Source organism: Mustela erminea, chromosome 6 (assembly GCF_009829155.1).
Source record: "Mustela erminea isolate mMusErm1 chromosome 6, mMusErm1.Pri, whole genome shotgun sequence".
Taxonomy (NCBI): Eukaryota; Metazoa; Chordata; class Mammalia; order Carnivora; family Mustelidae; genus Mustela; species Mustela erminea.
Window position 1 is genome coordinate 114,536,783 of NC_045619.1, and position 12,465 is coordinate 114,549,247.

At 38.3% G+C, this 12,465-nt stretch overlaps 1 protein-coding gene across 6 annotated transcripts in view; it reads left to right on the forward strand.

Annotated features, from left to right (window-relative positions):
• Positions 1 to 12,465, forward strand: part of ARHGAP12 (Rho GTPase activating protein 12) — a 108,767-nt gene that overhangs the window by 14,895 nt on the left and 81,407 nt on the right. For all 6 annotated transcript variants that reach the window (XM_032349344.1, XM_032349346.1, XM_032349345.1 and 3 more), the window contains exons 2-3: positions 1,662 to 1,697; positions 3,392 to 4,146. In XM_032349344.1, coding sequence (XP_032205235.1) covers positions 3,469 to 4,146 — 678 coding nt within the window. In that variant the 5' untranslated portion in view covers positions 1,662 to 1,697; positions 3,392 to 3,468. The remainder of the gene's footprint in view (positions 1 to 1,661; positions 1,698 to 3,391; positions 4,147 to 12,465) is intronic.

Sequence of the window (12,465 nt, forward strand, 5' to 3'; positions counted from 1 at the left end):
CTAGAACACGATCTTGGCTCCAGTTCCCCTATTCTTATCCCATTGTGTCCACTCTTGCTCATATCGCTTGCCTTGATACCCAGCTGCCTTTTCTGTATAGAAGTTTTTGTCTATGTCTCCATTTTCCTTATCCTTCCAGTCTCATTTTCTTTAAAGCTTTAGATTACGTGTCTCATGTTGAATTGACTTATCTTTCTCCCTAACTCCTCCTTCATACTTAGCTTTTTAGTCACTGGGCAAGGTGTAGTCATAAAGCCTGGCAGTGAAAGGGGCTGAACTCGGACTGGCTTTTAACCTATCATTGCTCCCCATTGCCTAGCTTCTCTGCTCCTAGTGTGACTTACAGTTTTCTTGTTATTCTTCATACTTTCCTTTTCTCCATTCATGTGGGTAAATATCTGACTAATTATAGTACATCTGAGCTCAGAGATGTTGCTTAAGTTATTCTATTACTTCCTGGAAGGAAAAAGAAAAAAAAAAATCACCTGAGAATAAGTACTTCAGTGTGGAATTTTGAAAAGTTGTAGTGAAAAACTTCTATTTAGGTAAAAGCACATTGTGATTGACTTCCTGGAAACGAAAGTAAAGGCTGAACATTTGGAAGGTTAGAATCTGTATTACTGCTATGCTATGGGGACACCATGCAGACTTGCTGGGGTCCCGGGTGGGATAGAGACAGAAAGTAGCTTTTGGATATGGTAAGTTTTAGGTACCTTGTAGAACACTAGGTGGATTTGGTTTCTGTGGTTCATTTGTCTCTTTTATTTTTTATTTTTATTTATTTATTTATTAAAGGATTTTATTTATTTGACAGAGATCACAAGTAGGCAAGGAGGCAGGCAGAGAGAGAGCCCGATGTGGGGCTCTATCCCAGGACCCTGGGATCATGACCTGAGCCGAAGGCAGAGGCTTTAACCCACTGAGCCACCCAGGTGCCTCCATTGGTCTCTTTTAATGTAGAAGAATCTTCCTCCCTTTTTCATTTTTTATGAAATTGAATTTTGTGGAGAGTTCAGATCTGTTATCTAATAGGATGTCTACACTTTGGAATTGTTTTCTAATAATTAGCTTAGCTTTAAAATGTTTTTGACAAGAGTACAACTTACGTGACACTGTGTATATCACATTAGGAAGCATATATCATCCAGGTTGTCCCACTGTTGGTATAATTAAGTTTGTCACTTGGTTAAGCTCATGACTGCTGCATTTCTCTTATTTGGGCATATTCCTCTATTTATAATTAGTAAGTAGTCTGTGGGGAAATATGTTAGGACTCCCAGTAGCTTTTTAGTATTTGTTTTCAGTCTATCTGCTCAGTACCGTAAACTTGAAAATGTATTCCGTCACTTTAACAATTTTACAAAAGTTGTTTCTCATATTACTAGAAAATTTAAAAGGTATTTGTTAGGATAAAAAATAAAGGGCAGAAATGAAGTTGAAATTACGTGTAAGTGAAGTAGAAGGGGGTCGTGTTGAAGCATACCTTTTTATGGGGTACGGTTTGGAGGATGGCACGCAACACAATTGTGATCTGTAACATTGGAGCTATTATAAAAATGTGAGCAATCCATTATAGCTATTCTAAAGCAAGAGCAGCGTTACATTATTAGCCTTTTTAAAGCAATCCTGCTTGAAATTAATGAACTTTATTTTTTTTATAGGTTTAAGTGTAATACTGGATATTTATTTCTTTTAAGGTAAGTTTTTTCTTTTTCTTTCTTTCTTTCTTTTTTTTTTTTTTTGAAACATTACCATATTAAGTTTGTTATCCAGATAGTTTGTCTAGAAAATAAATTTCTGTTACCGAAATTGGATCAATAACTTATTTGTCATCTGGGCTTATGGGCTTTATCTATTATAGAGAAGAAAATTGTCTTGAGGGGAATGATTGTTAACTGCACATATACATTCCACAATATGATGCCCAACAGTTGGCTGCTGAAGATTGGTAGGTTGTCACGGCACCTTAGGTTTACACAGTTCTGGTATATCTCAGTATTCAGAATTGCTTAGGTTTCCCTTGGGAGCCTTGAGCTCTGGGTTGAATATTAGTTTCCTAGGGCTGCTGTAACGAAGTGCCACACACCGAGTGGCTTAAAACAGTAGAAACTTATCATCTCCCAGTTCCGGAGGCTAGATGTCCAAAATAAAGACATTGGCAGGGCTCTGCTCACTTTATGAAGGCTTTAGGAAGCAATCTTTCTTTGCCTCTTCCTAGCTTTGCCAACCTAGCAGTTGGCAGTCCTTAAAGCTGCTTCACTCTAGTTTCTGCCTCTGCTGTCACGTAACCTTCTTTCCTCTGTGTGTCTTCTCCCTGCTTCCAATCCCCCTCTCTTTATAAAGACACCAGTCATTGGGTTTTGGCCCCACCCTATGACTTCACTTAAATTGATTACATCTGCAAAGATCCTATTTCCAAATAAGGTCATATTCACAGGTCCTGAGGTTAGGACTTGAACATACTTTTTTGGGAAACACAATTCAGCACAACACATTTATGGTTGGGCCTTGACTTGAGTTGTAGCAATATCGAGATGCTGTGATCACTTGGAGGCTTGAGTACTCTCTCTGAGGTACTGAACTGTTTTGGAATTGATACAGAAATAAAAATGAATCCCTGGATTTCTCAAGCCAGTTTAGGGCTTATATCTATTTCAGACTTCGGCAGAGGGGATGAGAATTTTTAACATATCCAGATATAAAGACTTGTTATTTCTTTGCATTTGTGGGATTCAGTCTGACAAGAATTGTGGCCCTCCTGAGGTAGACTTAAGAGGGAAACAAAGTAAGCTAGGAGTTTCTTTTCTTTGTGTGCGTACTTTGTCCAACTATTACAATACTGTCCTTTTTATCTGTTTATGTTAGGAAAGGAAACTTGTATAATTGGCTAACTTTTTAAAAGCTCATTAGTACTCTTGATCATTTTAGAAAATAAGGGGTAAAGAGTTATTGAAATTCAGCTCCACTTTCAAAAAAGTTCTCAGGTAAGTGAACCTAGCTCAGCGCTCAGCCCTTGGTAAGTGCCTGAGACATATTTATTGAGCCTTTCTAAGAAAGTGAAGGAGGTTTGAGGCAGTCATGAAAAGAAGGAAAGTTTTCACTTCTCATTTTTGAATTTTTTTCTCTCTGGCTGGTTAGGGTATTTACTATTCCAGTAATTGATTTGGTTTTGTTCATAAATGACTAGAGAATGTAGATTACAGTTAGAATTAGTGTTTTTAATATAGGACAATACATATGATACTAGACACATGTTTAGGTTCTGGGGTTTGAGATTTGAAGGTAATATTCTTTAAGGGCCTATATTATATGGTGCTTATGAATAAATCTTAAAAAATCTAGGCTATGTTAACGTTTTCTTCATTCTTTTCCTCCACTTACATAAAAATAGCTCTATTAATACAACAAGCTTTAAAGCCATAATGTGGCATACCATCCTGTTTGAGAGGTGAACATTGTTGAATAAAAATGGCTGACAGAAGTGGGAAGATTATTCCAGGACAAGTGTATATTGAAGTGGAATATGATTATGAATATGAAGCTAAGGACAGAAAGATTGTGATAAAACAAGGGGAACGATACATCTTGGTGAAGAAGACCAATGATGACTGGTGGCAAGTCAAACCCGATGAGAATTCCAAGGCGTTTTATGTGCCAGCCCAGTATGTTAAGGAGGTCTCCCGTAAAGCTCTCATGCCGCCTGTTAAACAGGCAGCTGGACTGCCAAATAATTCTATGAAAATGATACAGAATCTCCATCTTCAGAGGTCAACAGAAAATGTGAACAAATTGCCTGAGCTTTCAAGTTTTGGAAAGCCATCATCGTCTGTTCAAGGAACAGGTCTTATTCGTGATGCAAATCAGAATTTTGGACCGAACTATAATCCAGGTCAGACTGTGACCCTAAGCTTGGACCTGACCCATAATAACGGAAAGTTTAACAGTGACTCACATTCTCCTAAGGTTTCTGGCCAGAATAGGACGCGCTTATTTGGTCACTTTCCCGGTCCAGAGTTCTTGGATGTAGAGAAAACTAGCTTCTCCCAGGAGCAGTCTTGTGATTCAGCAGGAGAAGGCTCTGAAAGAGTACATCAGGATTCTGAGTCTGGCGATGAACTTAGCAGCAGCTCCACTGAACAAATAAGGGTAAGAGGAATAGTAGAATTATGCAACACTTACACCATCATAACAAAAATACTACAGATTTTAATCAGAATCTTTGTAGGAGTTAGGAATTGTTTGTTTGCTTTGTTTTTAGACTACACGAGTTCTGTCCTGATTTAATGAGATGGAGAATAGTATAACAAATTGTCAAGTTCATAAAGGTTGACTTTATGGTTTCCATACTTTTTATGCCTTTATGGGGCTTTATGTGTGGAGAAGATTTTTTTTCTTTTCTATTGAATTTACTTAACTTACCCAGTTATGATATTTCTTTTACTAGACAAAATTTGTTTTCTAACTGGATTCATTTTTTTCCATTAAGTTTTCAGGTACTCATGGGCATTTGAGGAAAGATACCCCTGGAATGTTAGCTACTTGTTTTTTGAAACTGGTTTATTGACCTTGAATATTTTTTTTTTTTAAGATTTTATTTATTTATTTGACAGAGATCACAAGCAGTCAGAGAGGCAGGCAGAGAGAGAGGAGGAAGCAGGCTCCCTGCTGAGCAGAGAGCCCGATGTGGGGCTCGATCCTGGGATCATGACCTGAGCCACCCAGGCGCCCCGAATATTTATTTAAATCTCTACCTTCATTCTTGCACTTTGTGTCCTAAGTGTCTAAGTGTTCTTGCCTAGAACAGTAGCCTGAAAAAAATTTTGTGTCCATGATTTTATTTTATTTTTTTTGCTCCCTTACCTAATTTTATTTTGAGATTGTTTTTTACCAGTTTGTCAAGTCAAGTGAAATAATTTTAAAAGCAAATGCAGGAAATTGAACTTGAATGTATTTGGGTAAGTCTAATTTTAAGTGAAATTGAAAATTGATTAATTTCTGGCCCAAAGCTCTGTTGTAAGATTTAGTCATCGAGTTGAGTCAGTATTTGTGAGGCTGCTCTTAGGTGTGGTCTAATTGTGATGGAACCAGTTTGTTTTTCCTGTAGCTTTTAAATTTTCTTGTGACATTTTGAATGAAAGTAAGGAAAAGGGAAGATTCTTAAGAGAAACTTCTGATGTTTAAGATCAAGGCAGTTGGGCGCCTGGGTGGCTCAGTGGGTTAAGCCGCTGCCTTCGCCTCAGGTCATGATCTCAGGGTCCTGGGATCAAGTCCTGCATCAGGCTCTCTGCTCAGCAGGGAGCCTGCTTCCCTCTCTCTCTCTTTGCCTGCCTCTCCATCTACTTGTGATTTCTCTCTGTCAAATAAATAAATAAAATCTTAAAAAAAAAAAAATCAAGGCAGTTACATGAGGTCGCACTACCAGTTCACTATCATGTGTCTTGCAGGCTTTTATTTCTTTGTAGTCTTATGTGATACTTGGACATAGGATATGTAATGTTTCTTGGATTTTTTCTTGTTCATGCTCCTTATTGAACGAGCGGGACCTGGGAAGGACATGTTTTCCGTTGCCGATAATCATCACTATTACTGTGCACTTCAGGTTATGTTTTATTTTTAGGTATGCTAGCAGTCCTGGATTCTCTTCATCATGCTCATTGTAAATTCACTGCATGGAAGTTCGTGGCGCCTAACCTCTCCTGAACCCCTAACACCATTTGGAAATCCTGTTAGATCTCTCTAGCTGGTCCTTTTCCTAACTCTTCACCTCAAGTGTTCTAAAATTTTTTCATTTTTTCAGTTCTCTCTCATTCACCTGTTTTTCCCTGCTCTCTTATCTCAGATAACCTTACCTTCTACTGACAGCCTAAATAAAAGCTTTGGGATGGAAAATCTTTGGTTTTGGAGAGGAAGTATTGCACAGCAGTTGATAGTGCTGGCTTTAGATTTGGATGTGGTTCCATACCACTTACCAGCTGCGCCATAACTGCGGCAAAGTACTTAACCTCCGTGTGGCTCAGTTTCCTTCTCTTAAGATGGAGATCCCAAAGTTGTTGAGGGTTATGTGGGCCGCTGTAGCTAATATACTTTGAGCTATGCCTTGTGCATAAATACATTACATATCTGTTTCTCCTTGATACATTTCTGCTAAGTCTGGTGGCTTAAAACAGTAAACATGATCTCAGTTTCTGTGCTCAGTAACTCAGAGGTAGGTTAATTGAGTGGTTTTAGAGGCTTGGGGCTCTCAAGGGTATGGTCTTAATGAAGGCTTGGCTGGGGCTGGAGAAGCTGCTTCTGGTTCCATCTGGTTCACAGGGAGCTAGCTGTGCTGCCTCAAAGGTGCTGGAATGATGTAGACCAGCTTTCCCTCAGAGGGAGCAGTCCAAGATGGGACAAGGCATTATCTTTTAAAAGCCAGAGTCTTGAAAGTCGAACACTATCGTTTCCTTTTGGTTATACGTTTTAGCTGTATTCCTTGTGGGAGGAGACAACATAGGGATACGAATGTCAGGAGAGGAGGATCACTGGGGGCCATCTTGGGGCTGGCTAGCATAGTAAGTATTCAGTACTTACTTACAGAGAGAGCTGTTGTCGTCGTTTCTAATGTTATTTCCCCCATTAAATCTGTTAGTACACCTGTATCAGCAGTCCCCTTTCCCACTCGTACAGCGCAAGCATTGCCTCTCTTATCCAAGGGCAGTCTCTTCAGATCTGCTTTCCCCCACTTTTTCACAAACCTTTTGGTAAAGATTATGCAGTATTGTGCTCCTATGGCTTTAGACTGATTATTTTTGTTGGTGATTTTTTTTTCTTTCAACACTTTTAAGTATTTTACCCCCTCTTCTTGTTTGCATGGTTCCTTATGAAAAATATGCTGTACTTCTTTCTTACTCTACTTCAATAGTTCAGGTGTCTTTTCCTGTGGCTTCTTCAAGCTTTTCTCCGCATCTTTGTTTTTTTGCAGTTTGTGTATGATACGCTTTTCTGTAGGTTTTGAAAATGTTTGTTTTCATTTTGGGACCTTTTTTTTGACATATCTTTGTGCTGTTGATTCTTTCCCAGCATATTTAGTGATCATCCTATCAAAGACATTTTCTATTTTTGTTATAGTGTTTTAGTTTCTAGAATTTCTTTTTGATTCTGTCTTAGCTTTTCCATCTGCCTGCCTACTTTGTTTTTGAATGTTGTCTTTCTTTCATAGTTCTTAACATGTAATTATTTAAATTCCCTGATAATTCTAACATCAGTGCTTTCTTTATCTCTTTATGTCTTACTTTACTTTCTTTATCTCTTCAAATGTTTTCTTGCCTTTTGTCATATCTTCTGATTTTTTTGTCAAAGTCAGACATGTGTTACTGGGTAACGGGAACTAAAGTGAATCGACCCTAGTGTGAGGTGTTAGACTAATCTGGAAGGAAATTGAATTGTGTTTGTTTGTTGTGATTTTTAGGTACCAGAGGCTTTAAATTTCTCAAGTATCCATGTTTGGGGGCTTTTCTAAGAGTTTCTCATTAATTTGTGGTTCCCCACTAGGTCTCCTTGTTCTCTCCCTGTCTGGGAGGGGTTGAAGTACCTCATTACTTGGTCCACATACCTTCCACTAATACCATTTAGAGGATGGCTTCCTTACCACTTGGCAGTAGTGAAAGTTCTGACTTTCTCAGTAGACTGTGTGTGTGTGTGTTGGGGGTGGAACATGTTTTGTTACTGTCTGGCAATGACTGTCCTTTTCTCTTTGCCTTTTCTGACACCACTCTCATGGGGGTTTTGGGGTGCCTTGTAACGGCCTGGCAAGTGTGTAAATACAGGTTACCTGTTTGCCATTGCTGGAGATGTGTGGTAGGGCTGTTGGTTTTTTTCCTCTAGCATTTGGCTGTTGTAGAGTGGTTATGTAAAAAAGTTTTCAGTCTTGCTCATTCTTCCCCTTTTCTGGTCCTTTTGCTAGACAGAGCAGGAATTTGTTGGGGCTTTTTGGTCTGTGTCCGTTAGTGTTTCTGGTTTTTGCCTACTTCCCCCTTTAAATCTGGGATATATGAAGCCAAAATTAAATATAGGAAACTCAACCACCATGTTGTTCATTGGGTCCTGAGGTCACTAGTTGGTCTACCTTCTCTTTACCTTTCAGAGTCTTCGTGTGTGTGTGTGTGTGTGTGTGTGTGTGTGTGTGTTTGAATTATTTAATAATAATTCTTGATCACTTTCACCTATTTGACCCATCCCCCCACCTTCTCCCCTCTGGAACAACCAGTTTGTTCTCTGTATTTATGAGTCTGTTTCTGGTTGATTTGTTCAGTCATTTGTTTTGGTTTTCAAATTCCACATATAAGTGAAGTTATATGGTATTTGTCTTTCTTTCTTTTTTTTTTTTTTTTTTTAAAGATTTATTTATTTATTTATTTGACAGACAGATCCCAAGTAGGCAGAGGCAGGCAGAGAGAGAGAGGAGGAAGCAGGCTCCCTTCTGAGCAGAGAGCCCGATGTGGGGCTCGATCCCAGGACCCTGGGATCATGACCTGAGCTGAAGGCAGAGGCTTTAACCCACTGAGCCACCCAGGCGCCCCGGTATTTGTCTTTCTGTGCTTGGTTTATTTCACCTGTCGTTATAACCTCTAGGTTCATCCATATTGTCATAAATGGCAAGTCTCTTTCTTATGGCTGAGTAATAGTCCAGTGTGTGTGTGTGGTGTGTGTGTGTGTGTGTGTGTGTGTGTGTACCACATCTTCTTTATCCTTTCATCTACCGATGGACAGATGTTTTCTTGTTTGCTTTGTATTATGTTCAGTGTTTTTATTTGTAGTTAGTTTGAGGAATAGGGAATGTACATATATTCCTTTTATCCAGAATTGGAAGTGATTGATAAGTTTTCAGTGGTACTTTTTAAGTATTAATTTTCTTGACCTTTTAACAGTGTTCTTAGTCTGGTCATCCATGGGATATCCTCTCGTTAGCTTTCATCACATCCTGTGCTCCTCTGTTGTTGTGCTCACCACATTTATGATGATTTTCTTCCTTCTTGCTAGGCAGTCTGTAATCTCCAAGCCATGCTAGTTACTATGCCTTTGTCTGTCTCTACCTATCGAGTTCTTAGTATAGTACCTGGCATATAGTGGATAGGCTAAAGGCTTCTGGAATGATGACCAGTGTTTAGCAACAAATACTTCAAGTTAAAGGGGAAAAGGAAACCTAGGTTAATGTCCTGGTAAAGACGCATATTTCTTTTTGAAAAACAGTAACCTAGAAGTGCTGTGATCCTTGCCTACAGGCATATCAAAGAATATTAGGGAGATGGAGTCGGAGGTAAAAAGTTCTAATTCAATGCAGAGATTCCAAAATTTGAGTAAAAAATTATAAAATTGTGTTTGGCTCTTTGCTCCCAGTAAAATGGATACATAATTTTATTGTCTTCCTATGAGCAACAGATTTTTAGGTCGTTTCAAAGTTCATACTAATGGTTGCAGAGAATATGAAACTTTGAAAATCAGTAAGTTAGTTCAGAGCTCTAAACCTTTAAACAGCCTTAAAAAAGGGGCACCTGGTGGCTCAGTTAAGCCATTGACTTCAGCTCAGGTCATGATCTTAGGATCCTGGCATCAAGCCTTATATCAGTCTATGCACAGCAGGGAGTCTGCTTTTCTCTCTCCCTCTGCCCTCTGTACCCCCCCACCCCCACTCATGCACTTAATCTGTCTCTAAAATAAATAAATAGAAAATCTTTAAAAAAAATATGCTCTGTTTGCTTCTCATGATCTCACTAATGCTACTTTAATATATATTTTACCAGGCTTGAGTATCGAGTTTCTCAGTTCCATATAATTATTAGAAAGTGTTGTCTAAAGCTGGAGAGTAGAAATGGTATGGTAGATCTTTGTCTATAAGCCTGACAAAATGCCAGACAGAGAAAGGTCAGTTAGAGGACTGACAACCTGACATAAATTTAGGAAGGCCAAACAACTTTAATGCCTAGAATCATTATTTTAAAATATAATATGAATATTTATCATGGTCTTAAATCTAGAAATGTTTAAGTTCTAGATTTTTAGGTGGTAGATACATTTATAGAAAGAATATCTTCATTAATAGTGATAAACTGATCCATTCCTGGCATTTGGAACCTAATCTTAAATTAATCTGGAAAATTTTATATATGAAATAGTTCGTCAGCATTTCAAGGTATTACTCTTATATACTGGGTTCATGAAATCAATTCCCTAATTTGTTACAGATCTACACTTTGTTCCTAATTGAAAAGCATTTAAATATTTATTTTTAGTCTTTCCTTAATCCGAAACAGTGTCGACTGCTAGTATAGATGTTTATTGTATTTAAAAATACAAATTAAACTATACATACATACATATATATTTACAAAGTAAAAATCATACTGTATGTGCAATTTCAGTGTAGGGAACATTTTAAAAATTGTGCCTTATACAAACAATATCTGTTATACTAAGAAGAATGCTTGAGGGATGTAATTTTTCAGGCTAATTGGATTTTCTGGCTAATACAGATTAGGTATAAAAGGTTTCAGTGTTTGTTAGAGATTTACCTAAATCTGTTTCCACATAGATGGTGCTGAATCTAAAAACAGATATGAATTAGCTTTGTGTAGCAACAACTAATAATGTCCCCTGTCATCCAAATCCTTGCTCAGTGTATCTTTTTGTTAAGTCCTCCCCTTGCCACACTGCTGGAACGAGTGCAGTCATTATTTAGCCACATTTAGGCAAAATGTTGAAGTTTTAAAACTATTCAGTGTCCTTAACTTTCCTTTGTACTTTCCTCCCTGAAACATCTGGGAAGCTCCATCTTCTGTTTCTGCTTCCCAAGATTATCTTCTCTTCACATCTTTATTCTTAATCAAAACAGGAAAGAATAATAGTTTTAAAATTTGGTTTTATTTGATTGACTACTTGATGAAAAATACCAACCCTTTTCTCAAGAAATGCACATTTGCACCAAATTGTGTTAAAATTTCAAGGTATCCAGAAACCTAGATTCTTCCCCCCACCGCCCCCCTGCACATTTTTAGTTTTTTAGAGCATGAGCAAGAGTGGAGAGGCAGAGGGAGAGAGAATCTTAAGCAGGCTCCATACCCAGCCTGGAGCCCTGTCTGGGGCTCAGTCTCAAAATGTCACAGTCATGACCTGAGCCAAAACCAAGAGCTGGACACTTAACTGGCTGAGTCACCCAGGTGCCCCCAGAAACCTAGATTCTGGAAGTGAAAGTTTTTGGCAGAGTAATTAGGAGTAAAGATTGATAAATCTTTAGGGAAATTTAGGCATGAATATCTAGATAGATGGAAATTTGGTAGAGGAGCTAGATCAGCTTGCAATTATATTTGGGTTAATTCCAAAGGCAAAACTGAGTGAGATCTTTTAGGATAACTGGTATTACTAGGTTCTTTCTGGAACTAAGAGCCTGCTTTATTTTAGTATTGACCTGTTTTTCCGGCCGCTTCCTCTTCAGTTGTTTTTGGTGGTGATCTTTTTGAGGATCTAGTGAAAGCCATGAACTGTCTAACTAAGAAGGGACCTACATTGCATCAGTGCCTACAGTTGCATTGGGCTCACTATCCATGTAAATAAAACTCCTTTTATGTCTGCCTGCCTTTTACCTCTTACCTGACCTTTTCTCGCCTTTGCATTTTCTAAGACAACTAGAGTCTCTTTTAACTTTCTTCTAAAGTTTACCTGTCCTTTTACTTTATTAATCCATAATGCATTTTGCCTTATTTTATTTTACTTTCACTTACTTTTTTTCTACTTTAAGCCTGATGATTAATCAGAGCTTAGCTGTAAGTGCCAGAAACCAACTGTGCCATGGTGAGGCAAAAGGGAATTTATTGGCTCATGTAACCAGACTACAGGAAGGGTTTATTCATTGGAGCCAGGGTCTGGTTTACTGTCACGATTCCTTTCATTGCTTTTGTCTCTTGTCTCTGATTATGTCTCCATGATTTTGTTATACTTCCCAACAGACTTCTTCCACATGGCTATAGATGAGTTGCTAGTAACTACTAGGCTCACGTCCTTCGTTTTTGTATTAGGGTATTTTATTTTCTTCTCTTAGTTCTAATTCAGAAAATCTCAGAGAAGGAATTGGGCTTAGCTTGTGACATGCTTACACTTATGGCCAGGGGCATGATTGGGCTGTACCCAAACTGCATATTTGGAATTTATTTTAGAGAAACTGTTCCTCCAGAGAAGTTGTAAGTATGCTGTTCCCAGAATAAGGGAGAAATCTCAGAGAGACAAAATGGTACTTACCAACCATATCCTCTGTTTCTGAGATTGGTTCTCGAGGTCTTCCCACATTATACCTCTCTATACCAAGTCATTCATTGACACCACCTGCTCTGAAGGCCAGAGAGGGAGCTGGCAAAGTTGGAACTGCCAGACTGATTCTGGTTCAGCAAATAAAATTTTGAAGATCCAGATTTCAAGTAGAGAGAATTCTTTGTGCTA